At 52.0% G+C, this 20956-nt stretch overlaps 1 protein-coding gene across 1 annotated transcript in view; it reads left to right on the top strand.

The window, feature by feature from the left end:
* The window catches only part of LOC148477525 (glycogen [starch] synthase, liver-like), an 89522-nt gene that overhangs the window by 56130 nt on the left and 12436 nt on the right, over nt 1-20956 (top strand). Inside the window, exon 2 of the mRNA XM_088456632.1 lies at nt 5965-6128. Within this exon, the coding sequence (XP_088312758.1) occupies nt 5965-6128 (164 nt within the window). The remainder of the gene's footprint in view (nt 1-5964; nt 6129-20956) is intronic.

Raw genomic sequence — 20956 nt, 5'->3', positions numbered from 1 at the left:
GCCTCTATGACTCACTGTTTATTACTCTCTCTCTCACCCACCTGTATGACTCAGTGTTTATTACTCTCTCTCACCCGCCTGTATGACTCACTGTTTATTACTCTCTCTCACCCGCCTGTATGACTCACTGATTATTACCTTCTCTTACCCGCCTGTATGACTCACTGTTTATTATTCTCTCTCACCCGCCTGTATGACTCACTGTTTATTATTCTCTCTCACCTGCCTGTATGACTCACTGTTTATTACTCTCTCCAGTGCACAAGGTCATTGGGTGCTAGTGTTTATTACTGTCTCTCACCCTCCTGTATGACTCACTGTTTATTACTCTCTCTCTGCCTGTATGACTCACTGTTTATTACTCTCTCTCTCACCCACCTGTATGACTCACTGTTTATTACTCTCTCTCACCCACCTGTATGACTCACTGTTTATTACGCTCTTTCTCCCGCCTGCATGACTCACTGTTTATTACTCTCCCTCTCCCACCTATATGACTCCCTGTTTATTACTCTCTCTCACCCGCCTGTATGACTCACTGTTTATTACTCTCTCTCTGCCTGTATGACTCACTGTTTATTACTCTCTCTCTCACCCACCTGTATGACTCACTGTTTATTACTCTCTCTCACCCACCTGTATGACTCACTGTTTATTACGCTCTTTCTCCCGCCTGCATGACTCACTGTTTATTACTCTCTCTCACCCACCAGTATGACTCACTGTTTATTACTCTCTCACTCACCTGTATGACTCACTGTTTATTACTCTCTTTCACCCACCTGTATGACTCACTGTTTATTACTTTCTCTCACCCGCCTGTATGACTCACTGTTTATTACTCTCTCTCACCCGCCTCTATGATTCACTGTTTATTACTCTCTTTCACCCACCTATATGACTCACTGTTTAGTTCTCTCACCCGCCTGTATGACTCACTGCTTATTACTCTCTCACCCTCCTGTATGACTCAGTTATTATTACTCTCTCACCGCCTGTATGACTCACTGTTTATTACTCTCTCCAGTGCACAAGGTTATTGAGTGCTAGTGTGTATTACTCTCTCTCATCCGCCTGTATGACTCACTGTTTATTACTTTCTCTCACCTGCCTGTATGACTCACTGTTTATTTCTTTATCTCACCCGTCTTTATGACTCAGTTTATTACTCTCTCTCACCCACCTGTATGACTCACTGTTTATTACTCTCTCACCCACCTGTATGACTCACTGTTTCTTACTCTTTCCAGTGCACAAGGTCATTGAGTGCTAGTGTTTATTATTCTCTCTCACCCTCCTGTATGACTCACTGTTTATTACTCTCTCACTCACCTGTATGACTCACTGTTTATTACTCTCTCTCACCCACCTGTATGACTCACTGTTTATTACTTTCTCTCACCCGCCTGTATGACTCACTGTTTATTACTCTCTCTCTCTCCCGCCTCTATGATTCACTGTTTATTACTCTCTTTCACCCACCTATATGACTCACTGTTTTTTTCTCTCTCACCCGCCTGTATGACTCACTGCTTATTACTCTCTCACCCTCCTGTATGACTCAGTTATTATTACTCTCTCTCATCCACCTGTATGACTCACTGTTTATTACTTTCTCTCACCCGCCTGTATGACACACTGTTTATTACTCTCTCTCACCCGCCTGTATGACTCACTGCTTATTACTCTCTCACCCGCCTGTATGACTCACTGTTTATTATGCTCTCTCACCCTCGTGTATGACTCACTGTTTATTACTCTCTCTCACCTGCCTGTATGACTCTCTGTTTATTACTCTCTTTAACCCACCTATATGACTCACTGTTTATTACTCTCTCACCCTCCTGTATGACTCAATGCTTATTACTCTCTCACCCGTCTGTATGACTCTCTGTTTATTACTCTCTCCAGTGCACAAGGTCATTGTGTGCTAGTGTTTATTACTCTCCCTCATCCGCCTGTAGAACTCACTGTTTATTACTCTCTGTCACCCGCCTGCCTCTATGACTCACTGTTTATTACTCTCTCTCACCCACCTGTATGACTCACTGTTTATTAATCTCTCACCCGCCTGTATGATTCACTGTTTATTACTCTTTCTCACCCGCCTGTATGACTCACTGATTATTACCTTCTCTTACCCGCCTGTATGACTCACTGTTTGTTATTCTAACTCACCTGCCTGTATGACTCACTGTTTATTACTCTCTCCAGTGCACAAGGTCATTGGGTGCTAGTGTTTATTACTCTCTCACCCGCCTGTATGACTCAGTGTTTATTACTCTCTCTCACCCACCTATATGACTCCCTGTTTATTACTCACTCTCACCCGCCTGTATGACTCACTGTTTATTACTCTCTCTCTGCCTGTATGACTCACTGTTTATTACTCTCTCTCTCACCCACCTGTATGACTCACTGTTTATTACTCTCTCTCACCCACCTGTATGATTCACTGTTTATTACTCTCTTTCTCCCGCCTGTATGACTCACTGTTTATTACTCTCTCTCACCCACCTGTATGACTCACTGTTTATTACTCTCTCACTCACCTGTATGACTCACTGTTTATTATTCTCTCTCACCCACCTGTATGACTCACTGTTTATTACTTTCTCTCACCCGCCTGTATGACTCACTGTTTATTACTCTCTCTCACCCGCCTCTATGATTCACTGTTTATTACTCTCTTTCACCCACCTATATGACTCACTGTTTATTTCTCTCTCACCCGCCTGTATGACTCACTGCTTATTACTCTCTCACCCTCCTTTATGACTCAGTTATTATTACTCTCTCACCGCCTGTATGACTCACTGTTTATTACTCTCTCCAGTGCACAAGGTTATTGAGTGCTAGTGTTTATTACTCTCTCTCATCCGCCTGTATGACTCACTGTTTATTACTCTCTCTCACCCAACTGTATGACTCACTGTTTATTACTCTCTCACCCACCTGTATGACTCACTGTTTCTTACTCTCTCCAGTGCACAAGGTCATTGAGTGCTAGTGTTTATTACTCTCTCTCATCCGCCTGTATGACTCACTGTTTATTTGTCTCTCCAGTGCTCAAGGTCATTGAGTGCTATTGTTTATTACTCTCTCTCATCCGCCTGTATGACTCACTGTTTATTACTCTGTCACCCGCCTGCCTCTATGACTCACTGCTTATTACTCTCTCTCACCCACCTGTATGACTCACTGTTTATTACTCTCTCACCCACCTGTATGACTCACTTTTTATTACTCTCTCCAGTGCACAAGGTCATTGAGTGCTAGTGTTTATTACTCTCTCTCATCCGCCTGTATGACTCACTGTTTATTACTCTGTCACCCGCCTTCCTCTGTGACTCACTGCTTATTACTCTCTCTCACCCACCTGTATGACTCACTGTTTATTAATCTCTCACCTGCCTGTATGATTCACTGTTTATTACTCTCTCTCACCCGCCTGTATGACTCACTGTTTATTACTCTCTCTCACCCGCCTGTATGACTCACTGTTTATTACTCTCTCTCACCCGCCTGTATGACTCACTGATTATTACCTTCTCTCACCCGCCTGTATGACTCACTGTTTATTATTCTCTCATCCGCCTGTATGCCTCACTGTTTATTATTCTCTCTCACTCGCCTGTATGACTCACTGTTTATTATTCTCTCTCACCCACCTGTATGACTCACTGTTTATTACTCTCTCTCACCCACCTGTATGACTCACTGTTTATTACTTTCTCTCACCCGCCTGTATGACTCACTGATTATTACTGTCTGTCACCCACCTGCCTCTATGACTCACTGTTTATTACTCTCTCTCACCTGCCTGTATGACTCACTGTTTTTTATTCTCTCACCCGTCTGTATGACTTACTGTTTATTATTCTCTCTAACCCGCATGTATGACTCACTGTTTGTTATTCTCTCTCACCTGCCTGTATGACTCACTGTTTATTACTCTCTCCAGTGCACAAGGTCATTGAGTGCTAGTGTTTATTACTCTCTCTCCCCATCCTGTATGACTCAGTGTTTATTACTCTCTCTCACCCGCCTGTATGACTCACTGTTTATTACTCTCTCTCACCCACCTGTATGACTCACTGTTCATTACTTTCTCTCACACGCCTGTATGACTCACTGTTTATTACTCTCTGTCACCCGCCTGTATGACTTACTGATTATTACTGTCTGTCACCCACCTTCCTCTATGACTCACTGTTTATTACTCTATCACCCACCTGTATGACTCACTGTTTATTACTTTCTCTCACCCGCCTGTATGACTCACTGATTTTTACTGTCTGTCACCCACCTGCCTCTATGACTCACTGTTTATTACTCTCTCTCACCTGCCTGTATGACTCTCTGTTTTTTATTCTCTCACCTGCCTGTATGACTTACTGTTTATTATTATCTCTCACCCACCTGTATAACTCACTGTTTATTACTCTCTCTCACCACCTGTATGACTCACTGTTTCTTTCTCTCTCACCCATCTATATGACTCACTGTTTATTACTCTCTCTCACCCACCTGTATGACTCACTGTTTATTATTCTCTCTCACCCACCTGTATGACTCACTGTTTATTACTCTCTCTCACCAGCTGTATGACTCACTGTTTCTTTCTCTCTCACCCGTCTATATGATTCACTGTTTATTACTCTCTCTCACCCACCTGTATGACTCACTGTTTATTACTCTCTCTTACCCGTCTATATGACTCACTGTTTATTTCTCTCTCACCCGCCAGTATGACTCACTGTTTATTACTGTCTTTCACCCACCTGTATGACTCAGTGTTTATTACTCTCTCTCACCCGCCTGTATGACTCACTGTTTTTTATTCTCTCACCTGCCTGTATGACTCACTGTTTTTTTACTCTCTCTCACCCGTCTATATGACTCACTGTCTTTTATTCTCTCACCCGTCTATATGACTCACTGTTTATTATTCTCTCTCACCCACCTGTGTAACTCACTGTTTATTACTCTCTCTCACCACCTGTATGACTCACTGTTTATTACTCTCTCACCCGTCTATATGACTCACTGTTTATTACTCTCTCTCACCCACCTGTATGACTCACTGTTTATTACTCTCTCTCTCCTGTCTATATGACTCACTGTTTGTTACTCTCTCTTACCCGCCTCTATGACTCACTGTTTATTACTCTTTCACCCACCTGTATGACTCACTGTTTATTACTCTCTCTCATCCGCCTTTATGACTCACTGTTTATTACTCTCTCTCACCCACCTGTATGACTCACTGTTTATTACTCTCTCTCACCCGTCTATATGACTCACTGTTTATTACTCTCTCTCTCACCCACCTGTATGACTCACTGTTTATTACTCTCTCTCACCCTCCTGTATGACTCACTGTTTATTACTCTCTCTCACCCGTGTATATGACTCACTGTTTATTACTCTCTCTCACCCATCTATATGGTTCACTGTTTATTACTCTCTCTCGCCCGCCTGTATGACTCACTGTTTGATGGTTCCCATTGATCTGTCTGATTATATACATTTTATGTACGTTTGTATTACTGTTATTTTCCCTGTACAGTGCTAAGGACACTTTGTGGCGCCATATAAATAAATGACGATAATGAAATATGTCAGAGCTATAAAGGGGATATTGAAAACACAGCAGGAAAATCAGATCAAAAACAACAGCTAAATGTGATCGCTATATCTGCTAGTGACCTAATATTAAACAACTGTATCTAGTTTACCTCCTATATAATAACATGTAGATCACCAATATAATAAATAGTTGATGATCTATGCAATAACGAGAAGATCCCCTGTATAGTAAATAGCCTGACATATGTCTCCCAATAATGTCATGGAACGCACACGTGCTGTGTCCTCGGATCCCTCAGGAATACGTGTACAGCCACTACATAAATGTTTTGAAGAGTGTGGAATGAGTCATTATTTTCCTGCACATTTTAGGTATTTATATAGTGGATCGGAGGTTCCGCTCCCCGGACGAGTCGTGTAACCAGCTGACCCAATTCTTGTACGGGTTCTGCCAGCAATCCCGGCGCCAGAGAATCATCCAGCGCAACCGCACAGAGCGGCTCTCAGACCTCCTGGACTGGAGATACCTGGGCAGAGTAAGTGCTACTGATTGCATCCCGTATATGTAGCCCCATTATGAGGAAAGTCCCTGGAAGTCATTCTAAGTCCTGCTCAGTGTCCGCTGCATGTGTGACTCACCTGCCTAATGTCTGCCCACGTCACCTGCTCAGTGTCCACTGCATGTGTGACTCACCTGCCTATTGTCTGCCCACGTCACCTGCTCAGTGTCCGCTGCATGTGTGACTCACCTGCCTAATGTCTGCCTACGTCACCTGCTCAGTGTCCGCTGGATGTGTGACTCACCTGCCTAATGTCTGCCTAGGTCACCTGCTCAGTGTCCGCTGGATGTGTGACTCACCTGCCTAATGTCTGCCCAGTTGACCTGCTCAGTGTCCGCTGCATGTGTGACTCACCTGCCTAATGTCTGCCCACGTCACCTGCTCAGTGTCCGACCGCTGCATGTGTGGCTCACCTGCCTAATATCTGCCCACATCACCTGCTCAGTGTCCGACCGATGCATGTGTGACTCACCTGCCTAATGTCTGCCCACGTCACCTGTTCAGTGTCCACTGCATGTGTGACTCACCTGCCTAATGTCTGCCCACGTCACCTGCTCAGTGTCTGACCACTGGATGTGTGACTCACCTGCCTAATGTCTGCCCACGTCACCTGCTCAGTGTCCGACCGCTGGATGTGTGACTCACCTGCCTAATGTCTGCCCACGTCACCTGTTCAGTGTCCACTGCATGTCTGCCCACGTCACCTGCCCAGTGTCCAACTGCTGGATGTGTGACTCACCTGCCTAATGTCTGCCCAGGTGACCTGCTCAGTGACCGCTGCATGTGTGACTCTCCTGCCTAATGTCTGCCTACGTCACCTGCTCAGTGTCCGCTGCATGTGTGACACACCTGTCTAATGTCTGCCCAAATCACCTGCTCAGTGTCCGACCGCTGCATGTGTGACTCACCTGCCTAATGTCTGCCCACATCACCTGCTCAGTGTCCGACCGATGCATGTGTGGCTCACCTGCCTAATGTCTGCCCACGTCACCTGTTCAGTGTCCACTGCATGTGTGACTCACCTGCCTAATGTCTGCCCATGTCACCTGCTCAGTGTCCGACCGCTGGATGTGTGACTCACCAGCCTAATGTCTGCCCACGTCACCTGTTCAGTGTCCACTGCACGTCTGCCCACATCACCTGCCCAGTGTCCAACCGCTGGATGTGTGACTCACCTGCCTAATGTCTGCCCAGGTGACCTGCTCAGTGTCCGACCGATGCATGTGTGACTCTCCTGCCTAATGTCTGCCCAGGTAACCTGCTCAGTGTCCGACCGATGCATGTGTGACTCACCTGCCTAATGTCTGCCCAGGTGACCTGCTCAGTGTCCGACAGATGCATGTGTGACTCTCCTGCCTAATGTCTGCCCAGGTGACCTGCTCAGTGTCCGACCGATGCATGTGTGACTCACCTGCCTAATGTCTGCCCAGGTGACCTGCTCAGTGTCTTACAGCTGCATGTGTGACTCACCTGCCTAATGTCTGCCCACGTCACCTGCTCAGTGTCCACTGCATGTGTGACTCACCTGCCTAATGTCTGCCCATGTCACCTGTTCAGTGTCCAATGCATGTGTGACTCACCTGCCTAATGTCTGCCCACGTCACCTGTTCAGTGTCCACTGCATGTGTGACTCACCTGCCTAATGTCTGCCCACGTCACCTGCTCAGTGTCCGGCCACTGGATGTGTGACTCACCTGCCTAATGTCTGCCCACGTCACCTGCTCTGTGTCCGACCGCTGGATTTGTGACTCACCTGCCTAATGTCTACCCATGTCACCTGCTCTATGGCCACTGGATGTGTGATTCTCCTGCCTAATGTCTGACCAGGTGAACTGCTCAGTGTCCGACCACTGGATGTGTGACTCACCTGCCTAATGTCTGCCCACATTACCTGCTCAGTGTCCAACCGCTGCATGTGTGACTCACCTGCCTAATGTCTGCCCAGGTGTCCTGCTCAGTGTCCGCTGCATGTGTGACTCACCTGCCTAATGTCTGCCCAGGTGTCCTGCTCAGTGTCCGCTGCATGTGTGACTCACCTGCCTAATGTCTGCCCATGTCACCTGCTCAGTGTCCACTGCATGTGTGACTCACCTGCCTAATGTCTGCCCATGTCACCTGCTCAGTGACCGACCACTGGATGTGTGACTCACCTGCCTAATGTCTGCCCACATGACCTGCTGAGTGTCCATTGCATGTGACTCACCTGCCTAATGTCTGCCCATGTCACCTGCTCAGTGTCCACTGCAAGTGTGAGTCACCTGCCTAATGTCTGCCCCCGTCACCTGCTCAGTGTCCGCTGCATGTGAGACTCACCTGTCTAATGTCTGCCCACATCACCTGCTCAGTGTCCGACCGATGCATGTGTGACTCACCTTCCTAATGTCTGCCCAGGTGACCTGCTCAGTGTCTGACCGATGCATGTGTGACTCACCTGCCTAATGTCTGCCCAGGTGACCTGCTCAGTGTCCGACCGCTGGATGTTTGACTCACCTGCCTAATGTCTGCCCACGTTACCTGCTCAGTGTCCAACCGCTGCATGTGTGACTCACCTGCCTAATGTCTGCCCAGGTGTCCTGCTCAGTGTCCGCTGCATGTGTGACTCACCTGCCTAATGTCTGCCCAGGTGTCCTGCTCAGTGTCCGCTGCATGGGTGACTCACCTGCCTAAGGTCTGACCACGTGACCTGCTCAATGTCCGACCGCTGCATGAGTAACTTTCCTCTAATGTCTGCCCACGTCACCTGCTCAGTGTCCGACCGCTGCATGTGTAATTCTCCTGCCTAATGTCTACCCAGGTGACCTGCTCAGTGTCCACTGCATGTGTGACTCACCTGCCTAATGTCTGCCCACGTCACCTGCTCAGTGTCCGACCACTGGATGTGTGACTCACCTGCCTAATGTCTGCCCACGTCACCTGCTCAGTGTCCGATCGCTGGATGTGTGACTCACCTGCCTAATGTCTGCCCACGTCACCTGTTCAGTGTCCACTGCATGTCTGCCCACGTCACCTGCCCAGTGTCCGACTGCTGGATGTGTGACTCACCTGCCTAATGTCTGCCCAGGTGACCTGCTCAGTGACCGCTGCATGTGTGACTCTCCAGCCTAATGTCTGCCTACGTCACCTGCTCAGTGTCCGCTGCATGTGTGACTCACCTGTCTAATGTCTGCCCACATCACCTGCTCAGTGTCCGAACGCTGCATGTGTGACTCACCAGCCTAATGTCTGCCCACATCACCTGCTCAGTGTCCGACCGCTGCATGTGTGGCTCACCTGCCTAATGTCTGCCCACATCACCTGCTCAGTGTCCGACCGATGCATGTGTGACTCACCTACCTAATGTGTGCCCAGGTGACCTGCTCAGTGTCCGACCGATGCATGTGTGACTCTCCTGCCTAATGTCTGCCCACGTCACCTGCTCAGTGTCTGACAGCTGCATGTGTGGCTCATCTGCCTAATGTCTGCCCACGTCACCTGCTCAGTGTCCACTGTATTTTTGACTCAGCTACCTGATGTCTGACCACGACACCTGCTCAGTGTCCACTGCATGTGTGACTCACCTGCCTAATGTCTGCCCACGTCACCTGTTCAGTGTCCACTTCATGTGACTAACCTGCCTAATATCTGCCAACGTCACCTGTTCAGTGTCCACTGCATGTGTGACTCACCTGCCTAATGTCTGCCCACGTCACCTGTTCAGTGTCCACTGCATGTGTGACTCACCTGCCTAATGTATGCCCATGTCACCTGCTCAGTGTCCGACCTCTGCATGTGTGACTCACCTGCTTAATGTCTGCCCACGTCACCTGCTCAGTGTCCGACCGCTGGATGTGTGACTCACCTGCCTAATGTCTGCCCATGCAACCTGCTCAGTGTCCACTGCATGTGTGACTCACCTGCCTAATGTCTGCCCACGTCACCTGTTCAGTGTCCACTGCATGTGTGACTCACCTGCCTAATGTCTGCCCACGTCACCTGTTCAGTGTCCACTGCATGTGTGACTCACCTGCCTAATGTCTGCCCACGTCACCTGCTCAGTGTCCGACCGCTGCATGTGTGACTCACCTGCCTAATGTCTGCCCACATCACCTGCTCAGTGTCCGACCGCTGCATGTGTGACTCACCTGCCTAATGTCTGCCCACTTCACCTGCTCAGTGTGCGACCGCTGGATGTGTGACTCACCTGCCTAATATCTGCCCACGTCACCTGCTCAGTGTCCACTGCATGTGTGACTCACCTGCCTAATTTCTGCCCACGTCACCTGCTCAGTGTCCGACCGATGCATGTGTGACTCACCTGCCTAATGTCTGCCCAGGTGACCTGCTCAGTGTCCGACCGATGCATGTGTGACTCTCCTGCCTAATGTCTGCCCATGTCACCTGCTCAGTGTCTGACAGCTGCATGTGTGACTCATCTGCCTAATGTCTGCCCACGTCACCTGCTCAGTGTCCACTGCAATTTTGACTCAGCTACCTAATGTCTGACCACGACACCTGCTCAGTGTCCACTGCATGTGTGACTCACCTGCCTAATGTCTGCCCACGTCACCTGCTCAGTGTCCGACCGCTGGATGTGTGACTCACCTGCCTAATGTCTGCCCACATCACCTGCTCAGTGTCCGACCGCTGGATGTGTGACTCACCTGCCTAATGTCTGCCCACGTCACCTGTTCAGTGTCCGACCGCTGGATGTGTGACTCACCTGCCTAATGTCTGCCCACGTCACCTGCTCAGTGTCCGACCGCTGGATGTGTGACTCACCTGCCTAATGTCTGCCCACATTACCTGCTCAGTGTCCAACCGCTGCATGTGTGACTCACCTGCCTAATGTCTGGCCAGGTGTCCTCCTCAGTGTCCGCTGCATGTGTGACTCACCTGGCTAATGTCTGCCCAGGTGTCCTGCTCAGTGTCCGCTGCATGTGTGACTCACCTGCCTAATGTCTGCCCACATCACCTGCTCAGTGTCCGAACACTGCATGTGTGACTCACCAGCCTAATGTCTGCCCACATCACCTGCTCAGTGTCCGACCGCTGCATGTGTGGCTCACCTGCCTAATGTCTGCCCACATCACCTGCTCAGTGTCCGACCGATGCATGTGTGACTCACCTACCTAATGTGTGCCCAGGTGACCTGCTCAGTGTCCGACCGATGCATGTGTGACTCTCCTGCCTAATGTCTGCCCACGTCACCTGCTCAGTGTCTGACAGCTGCATGTGTGGCTCATCTGCCTAATGTCTGCCCACGTCACCTGCTCAGTGTCCACTGTATTTTTGACTCAGCTACCTGATGTCTGACCACGACACCTGCTCAGTGTCCACTGCATGTGTGACTCACCTGCCTAATGTCTGCCCACGTCACCTGTTCAGTGTCCACTTCATGTGACTAACCTGCCTAATATCTGCCAACGTCACCTGTTCAGTGTCCACTGCATGTGTGACTCACCTGCCTAATGTCTGCCCACGTCACCTGTTCAGTGTCCACTGCATGTGTGACTCACCTGCCTAATGTATGCCCATGTCACCTGCTCAGTGTCCGACCTCTGCATGTGTGACTCACCTGCCTAATGTCTGCCCACGTCACCTGCTCAGTGTCCGACCGCTGGATGTGTGACTCACCTGCCTAATGTCTGCCCATGCAACCTGCTCAGTGTCCACTGCATGTGTGACTCACCTGCCTAATGTCTGCCCACGTCACCTGTTCAGTGTCCACTGCATGTGTGACTCACCTGCCTAATGTCTGCCCACGTCACCTGCTCAGTGTCCGACCGCTGCATGTGTGACTCACCTGCCTAATGTCTGCCCACGTCACCTGCTCAGTGTCCGACCGCTGCATGTGTGACTCACCTGCCTAATGTCTGCCCACTTCACCTGCTCAGTGTGCGACCGCTGGATGTGTGACTCACCTGCCTAATATCTGCCCACGTCACCTGCTCAGTGTCCACTGCATGTGTGACTCACCTGCCTAATTTCTGCCCACGTCACCTGCTCAGTGTCCGACCGATGCATGTGTGACTCACCTGCCTAATGTCTGCCCAGGTGACCTGCTCAGTGTCCGACCGATGCATGTGTGACTCTCCTGCCTAATGTCTGCCCATGTCACCTGCTCAGTGTCTGACAGCTGCATGTGTGACTCATCTGCCTAATGTCTGCCCACGTCACCTGCTCAGTGTCCACTGCAATTTTGACTCAGCTACCTAATGTCTGACCACGACACCTGCTCAGTGTCCACTGCATGTGTGACTCACCTGCCTAATGTCTGCCCACGTCACCTGCTCAGTGTCCGACCGCTGGATGTGTGACTCACCTGCCTAATGTCTGCCCACATCACCTGCTCAGTGTCCGACCGCTGGATGTGTGACTCACCTGCCTAATGTCTGCCCACGTCACCTGTTCAATGTCCGACCGCTGGATGTGTGACTCACCTGCCTAATGTCTGCCCACGTCACCTGCTCAGTGTCCGACCGCTGGATGTGTGACTCACCTGCCTAATGTCTGCCCACATTACCTGCTCAGTGTCCAACCGCTGCATGTGTGACTCACCTGCCTAATGTCTGGCCAGGTGTCCTGCTCAGTGTCCGCTGCATGTGTGACTCACCTGGCTAATGTCTGCCCAGGTGTCCTGCTCAGTGTCCGCTGCATGTGTGAATCACCTGCCTAATGTCTGCCCACGTCACCTGTTCAGAGTCCACTGCATGTGTGACTCACCTGCCTAATGTCTGCCCATGTCACCTGCTCAGTGACCGACCACTGGATGTGTGACTCACCTGCCTAATGTCTGCCCAGCTGACCTGCTCAGTGACCGCTGCAGGTGTGACTCACCTGCCTAATGTCTGCCCACATGACCTGCTGAGTGTCCATTGCATGTGTGACTCACCTGCCTAATGTCTGCCCACGTCACCTGCTCAGTGTCCACTGCAAGTGTGACTCACCTGCCTAATGTCTGCCCACGTCACCTGCTCAGTGTCCGACCGATGCATGTGTGACTCACCTGCCTAATGTCTGCCCAGGTGACCTGCTCAGTGTCCGTCCGATGCATGTGTGAATCACCTGCCTAATGTCTGCCCAGGTGACCTGCTCAGTGTCCGACCGCTGGATGTGTGACTCACCTGCCTAATGTCTGTCCACGTTACCTGCTCAGTGTCCAACCGCTGCATGTGTGACTCACCTGCCTAATGTCTGCCCAGGTGTCCTGCTCAGTGTCCGCTGCATGTGTGACTCACCTGCCTAATGTCTGCCCAGGTGTCCTGCTCAGTGTCCGCTGCATGTGTGACTCACCTGCCTAAGGTCTGACCACGTGACCTGCTCAATGTCCGACCGCTGCATGTGTAACTCTCCTCTAATGTCTGCCCACGTCACCTGCTCAGTGTCCACTGCATGTCTGCCCACGTCACCTGCCCAGTGTCCAACTGCTGGATGTGTGACTCACCTGCCTAATGTCTGCCCAGGTGACCTGCTCAGTGACCGCTGCATGTGTGACTCTCCTGCCTAATGTCTGCCTATGTCACCTGCTCAGTGTCCGCTGCATGTGTGACTCACCTGTCTAATGTCTGCCCACATCACCTGCTCAGTGTCCGACCGCTGCATGTGTGACTCACCTGCCTAATGTCTGCCCACATCACCTGCTCAGTGTCCGACCGCTGCATGTGTGACTCACCTGCCTAATGTCTGCCCACATCACCTGCACAGTGTCCGACCGATGCATGTGTGACTCACCTGCCTAATGTCTGCCCAGGTGACCTGCTCAGTGTCCGACCGATGCATGTGTGACTCTCCTGCCTAATGTCTGCCCACGTCACCTGCTCAGTGTCTGACAGCTGCATGTGTGACTCATCTGCATGTGTGACTCACCTGCCTAATGTCTGCCCACGTCACCTGTTCAGTGTCCACTGCATGTGACTAACCTGCCTAATGTCTGCCAACGTCACCTGTTCAGTGTCCACTGCATGGGTGACTCACCTGCCTAATGTCTGCCCACGTCACCTGTTCAGTGTCCACTGCATGTGTGACTCACCTGCCTAATGTATGCCCACGTCACCTGCTCAGTGTCCGACCTCTGCATGTGTGACTCACCTGCCTAATGTCTGCCCACGTCACCTGCTCAGTGTCCGACCGCTGGATGTGTGACTCACCTGCCTAATGTCTGCCCACGTCACCTGTTTAGTGTCCACTGCATGTGTGACTCACCTGCCTAATGTCTGCCCACATCACCTGTTCAGTGTCCACTGCATGTGTGACTCACCTGCCTAATGTCTGCCCACGTCACCTGCTCAGTGTCCGACCGCTGCATGTGTGACTCACCTGCCTAATGTCTGCCCACGTCACCTGCTCAGTGTCTGACAGCTGCATGTGTGACTCATCTGCCTAATGTCTGCCCACGTCACCTGCTCAGTGTCCACTGCAATTTTGACTCAGCTACCTAATGTCTGACCACGACACCAGCTCAGTGTCCACTGCATGTGTGACTCACCTGCCTAATGTCTGCCCACGTCACCTGCTCAGTGTCCGACCGCTGGATGTGTGACTCACCTGCCTAATGTCTGCCCACGTCACCTGCTCCGTGTCCAACCGCTGGATGTGTGACTCACCTGCCTAATGTCTGCCCACGTCACCTGTTCAGTGTCCGACCGCTGGATGTGTGACTCACCTGCCTAATGTCTGCCCACGTCACCTGTTCAGTGTCCGACCACTGGATGTGTGACTCACCTGCCTAATGTCTGCCCACGTCACCTGCTCAGTGTCCGACCGCTGGATGTGTGTCTCACCTGCCTAATGTCTGCCCAGGTGACCTGTTCAGTGTCCACTGCATGTCTGCCCACGTCACCTGCCCAGTGTCCAACTGCTAGATGTGTGACTCACCTGCCTAATGTCTGCCCAGGTGACCTGCTCAGTGACCGCTGCATGTGTGACTCTCCTGCCTAATGTCTGCCTACGTCACCTGCTCAGTGTCCGACCGCTGGATGTGTGACTCACCTGCCTAATGTCTGCCCACGCAACCTGTTCAGTGTCCACTGCATGTGTGACTCACCTGCCTAATGTCTGCCCACATCACCTGTTCATTGTCCACTGCATGTGTGACTCACCTGCCTAATGTCTGCCCACGTCACCTGCTCAGTGTCCGACCTCTGTATGTGTGACTCTCCTGCCTAATGTCTGCCCAGGTGTCCTGCTCAATGTCCAACCGCTGCATGTGTAACTCTCCTCTAATGTCTGCCCACGTCACCTGCACAGTGTCCGACCGCTGCATGTGTAATTCTTCTGCCTAATGTCTGCCCAGGTGACGTGCTCAGTGTCTGACCGCTGCATGTGTGACTCACCTACCTAATGTCTGCCCACGTCACCTGCTCAGTGTCCACTGCATGTGTGACTCACCTGGCTAATGTCTGCCCACGTCACCTGCTCAGTGTCCACTGCATGTGTGACTCAGCTGCCTAATGTCTGCCCATGTCACCTGCTCAGTGTCCGACCGCTGGATGTGTGACTCACCTGCCTAATGTCTGCCCACGTCACCTGTTCAGTGTCCACTGCATGTCTGCCCACGTCACCTGCCCAGTGTTCAACCGCTGGATGTGTGACTCACCTGCCTAATATCTGCCCAGGTGACCTGCTCAGTGACCACTGCATGTGTGACTCACCTGCCTAATGTCTGCCCACGTCACCTGCTCAGTGTCCACTGCATGTGTGACTCACCTGACTAATGTCTGCCCAGGTGACCTGCTCAGTGTCCGACAGATGCATGTGTGACTCTCCTGCCTAATGTCTGCCCAGGTGACCTGCTCAGTGTCCGACCGATGCATGTGTGACTCACCTGCCTAATGTCTGCCCAGGTGACCTGCTCAGTGTCTTACAGCTGCATGTGTGACTCACCTGCCTAATGTCTGCCCACGTCACCTGCTCAGTGTCCACTGCATGTGTGACTCACCTGCCTAATGTCTGCCCATGTCACCTGTTCAGTGTCCAATGCATGTGTGACTCACCTGCCTAATGTCTGCCCACGTCACCTGTTCAGTGTCCACTGCATGTGTGACTCACCTGCCTAATGTCTGCCCACGTCACCTGCTCAGTGTCCGGCCACTGGATGTGTGACTCACCTGCCTAATGTCTGCCCACGTCACCTGCTCTGTGTCCGACCGCTGGATTTGTGACTCACCTGCCTAATGTCTACCCATGTCACCTGCTCTATGGCCACTGGATGTGTGATTCTCCTGCCTAATGTCTGACCAGGTGAACTGCTCAGTGTCCGACCACTGGATGTGTGACTCACCTGCCTAATGTCTGCCCACATTACCTGCTCAGTGTCCAACCGCTGCATGTGTGACTCACCTGCCTAATGTCTGCCCAGGTGTCCTGCTCAGTGTCCGCTGCATGTGTGACTCACCTGCCTAATGTCTGCCCAGGTGTCCTGCTCAGTGTCCGCTGCATGTGTGACTCACCTGCCTAATGTCTGCCCATGTCACCTGCTCAGTGTCCACTGCATGTGTGACTCACCTGCCTAATGTCTGCCCATGTCACCTGCTCAGTGACCGACCACTGGATGTGTGACTCACCTGCCTAATGTCTGCCCAGGTGACCTGCTCAGTGACCGCTGCAGGTGTGACTCACCTGCCTAATGTCTGCCCACATGACCTGCTGAGTGTCCATTGCATGTGACTCACCTGCCTAATGTCTGCCCATGTCACCTGCTCAGTGTCCACTGCAAGTGTGAGTCACCTGCCTAATGTCTGCCCCCGTCACCTGCTCAGTGTCCGCTGCATGTGAGACTCACCTGTCTAATGTCTGCCCACATCACCTGCTCAGTGTCCGACCGATGCATGTGTGACTCACCTTCCTAATGTCTGCCCAGGTGACCTGCTCAGTGTCTGACCGATGCATGTGTGACTCACCTGCCTAATGTCTGCCCAGGTGACCTGCTCAGTGTCCGACCGCTGGATGTTTGACTCACCTGCCTAATGTCTGCCCACGTTACCTGCTCAGTGTCCAACCGCTGCATGTGTGACTCACCTGCCTAATGTCTGCCCAGGTGTCCTGCTCAGTGTCCGCTGCATGTGTGACTCACCTGCCTAATGTCTGCCCAGGTGTCCTGCTCAGTGTCCGCTGCATGGGTGACTCACCTGCCTAAGGTCTGACCACGTGACCTGCTCAATGTCCGACCGCTGCATGAGTAACTTTCCTCTAATGTCTGCCCACGTCACCTGCTCAGTGTCCGACCGCTGCATGTGTAATTCTCCTGCCTAATGTCTACCCAGGTGACCTGCTCAGTGTCCACTGCATGTGTGACTCACCTGCCTAATGTCTGCCCACGTCACCTGCTCAGTGTCCGACCACTGGATGTGTGACTCACCTGCCTAATGTCTGCCCACGTCACCTGCTCAGTGTCCGATCGCTGGATGTGTGACTCACCTGCCTAATGTCTGCCCACGTCACCTGTTCAGTGTCCACTGCATGTCTGCCCACGTCACCTGCCCAGTGTCCGACTGCTGGATGTGTGACTCACCTGCCTAATGTCTGCCCAGGTGACCTGCTCAGTGACCGCTGCATGTGTGACTCTCCAGCCTAATGTCTGCCTACGTCACCTGCTCAGTGTCCGCTGCATGTGTGACTCACCTGTCTAATGTCTGCCCACATCACCTGCTCAGTGTCCGAACGCTGCATGTGTGACTCACCAGCCTAATGTCTGCCCACATCACCTGCTCAGTGTCCGACCGCTGCATGTGTGGCTCACCTGCCTAATGTCTGCCCACATCACCTGCTCAGTGTCCGACCGATGCATGTGTGACTCACCTACCTAATGTGTGCCCAGGTGACCTGCTCAGTGTCCGACCGATGCATGTGTGACTCTCCTGCCTAATGTCTGCCCACGTCACCTGCTCAGTGTCTGACAGCTGCATGTGTGGCTCATCTGCCTAATGTCTGCCCACGTCACCTGCTCAGTGTCCACTGTATTTTTGACTCAGCTACCTGATGTCTGACCACGACACCTGCTCAGTGTCCACTGCATGTGTGACTCACCTGCCTAATGTCTGCCCACGTCACCTGTTCAGTGTCCACTTCATGTGACTAACCTGCCTAATATCTGCCAACGTCACCTGTTCAGTGTCCACTGCATGTGTGACTCACCTGCCTAATGTCTGCCCACGTCACCTGTTCAGTGTCCACTGCATGTGTGACTCATCCTGCCTAATGTATGCCCATGTCACCTGCTCAGTGTCCGACCTCTGCATGTGTGACTCACCTGCCTAATGTCTGCCCACGTCACCTGCTCAGTGTCCGACCGCTGGATGTGTGACTCACCTGCCTAATGTCTGCCCATGCAACCTGCTCAGTGTCCACTGCATGTGTGACTCACCTGCCTAATGTCTGCCCACGTCACCTGTTCAGTGTCCACTGCATGTGTGACTCACCTGCCTAATGTCTGCCCACGTCACCTGTTCAGTGTCCACTGCATGTGTGACTCACCTGCCTAATGTCTGCCCACGTCACCTGCTCAGTGTCCGACCGCTGCATGTGTGACTCACCTGCCTAATGTCTGCCCACATCACCTGCTCAGTGTCCGACCGCTGCATGTGTGACTCACCTGCCTAATGTCTGCCCACTTCACCTGCTCAGTGTGCGACCGCTGGATGTGTGACTCACCTGCCTAATATCTGCCCACGTCACCTGCTCAGTGTCCACTGCATGTGTGACTCACCTGCCTAATTTCTGCCCACGTCACCTGCTCAGTGTCCGACCGATGCATGTGTGACTCACCTGCCTAATGTCTGCCCAGGTGACCTGCTCAGTGTCCGACCGATGCATGTGTGACTCTCCTGCCTAATGTCTGCCCATGTCACCTGCTCAGTGTCTGACAGCTGCATGTGTGACTCATCTGCCTAATGTCTGCCCACGTCACCTGCTCAGTGTCCACTGCAATTTTGACTCAGCTACCTAATGTCTGACCACGACACCTGCTCAGTGTCCACTGCATGTGTGACTCACCTGCCTAATGTCTGCCCACGTCACCTGCTCAGTGTCCGACCGCTGGATGTGTGACTCACCTGCCTAATGTCTGCCCACATCACCTGCTCAGTGTCCGACCGCTGGATGTGTGACTCACCTGCCTAATGTCTGCCCACGTCACCTGTTCAGTGTCCGACCGCTGGATGTGTGACTCACCTGCCTAATGTCTGCCCACGTCACCTGCTCAGTGTCCGACCGCTGGATGTGTGACTCACCTGCCTAATGTCTGCCCACATTACCTGCTCAGTGTCCAACCGCTGCATGTGTGACTCACCTGCCTAATGTCTGGCCAGGTGTCCTGCTCAGTGTCCGCTGCATGTGTGACTCACCTGGCTAATGTCTGCCCAGGTGTCCTGCTCAGTGTCCGCTGCATGTGTGACTCACCTGCCTAATGTCTGCCCACATCACCTGCTCAGTGTCCGAACACTGCATGTGTGACTCACCAGCCTAATGTCTGCCCACATCACCTGCTCAGTGTCCGACCGCTGCATGTGTGGCTCACCTGCCTAATGTCTGCCCACATCACCTGCTCAGTGTCCGACCGATGCATGTGTGACTCACCTACCTAATGTGTGCCCAGGTGACCTGCTCAGTGTCCGACCGATGCATGTGTGACTCTCCTGCCTAATGTCTGCCCACGTCACCTGCTCAGTGTCTGACAGCTGCATGTGTGGCTCATCTGCCTAATGTCTGCCCACGTCACCTGCTCAGTGTCCACTGTATTTTTGACTCAGCTACCTGATGTCTGACCACGACACCTGCTCAGTGTCCACTGCATGTGTGACTCACCTGCCTAATGTCTGCCCACGTCACCTGTTCAGTGTCCACTTCATGTGACTAACCTGCCTAATATCTGCCAACGTCACCTGTTCAGTGTCCACTGCATGTGTGACTCACCTGCCTAATGTCTGCCCACGTCACCTGTTCAGTGTCCACTGCATGTGTGACTCACCTGCCTAATGTATGCCCATGTCACCTGCTCAGTGTCCGACCTCTGCATGTGTGACTCACCTGCCTAATGTCTGCCCACGTCACCTGCTCAGTGTCCGACCGCTGGATGTGTGACTCACCTGCCTAATGTCTGCCCATGCAACCTGCTCAGTGTCCACTGCATGTGTGACTCACCTGCCTAATGTCTGCCCACGTCACCTGTTCAGTGTCCACTGCATGTGTGACTCACCTGCCTAATGTCTGCCCACGTCACCTGCTCAGTGTCCGACCGCTGCATGTGTGACTCACCTGCCTAATGTCTGCCCACGTCACCTGCTCAGTGTCCGACCGCTGCATGTGTGACTCACCTGCCTAATGTCTGCCCACTTCACCTGCTCAGTGTGCGACCGCTGGATGTGTGACTCACCTGCCTAATATCTGCCCACGTCACCTGCTCAGTGTCCACTGCATGTGTGACTCACCTGCCTAATTTCTGCCCACGTCACCTGCTCAGTGTCCGACCGATGCATGTGTGACTCACCTGCCTAATGTCTGCCCAGGTGACCTGCTCAGTGTCCGACCGATGCATGTGTGACTCTCCTGCCTAATGTCTGCCCACGTCACCTGCTCAGTGTCCGACCGCTGGATGTGTGACTCACCTGCCTAATGTCTGCCCACATTACCTGCTCAGTGTCCAACCGCTGCATGTGTGACTCACCTGCCTAATGTCTGGCCAGGTGTCCTGCTCAGTGTCCGCTGCATGTGTGACTCACCTGGCTAATGTCTGCCCAGGTGTCCTGCTCAGTGTCCGCTGCATGTGTGAATCACCTGCCTAATGTCTGCCCACGTCACCTGTTCAGAGTCCACTGCATGTGTGACTCACC

This window comes from Taudactylus pleione, unplaced genomic scaffold (assembly GCF_031769625.1).
Source record: "Taudactylus pleione unplaced genomic scaffold, aTauple2 ptg000708l, whole genome shotgun sequence".
In the NCBI taxonomy this organism is placed as follows: Eukaryota; Metazoa; Chordata; class Amphibia; order Anura; family Myobatrachidae; genus Taudactylus; species Taudactylus pleione.
The sequence above is the reverse complement of the archived record's forward strand: the minus strand, read 5'-3'. Positions and strand labels throughout refer to the sequence as shown.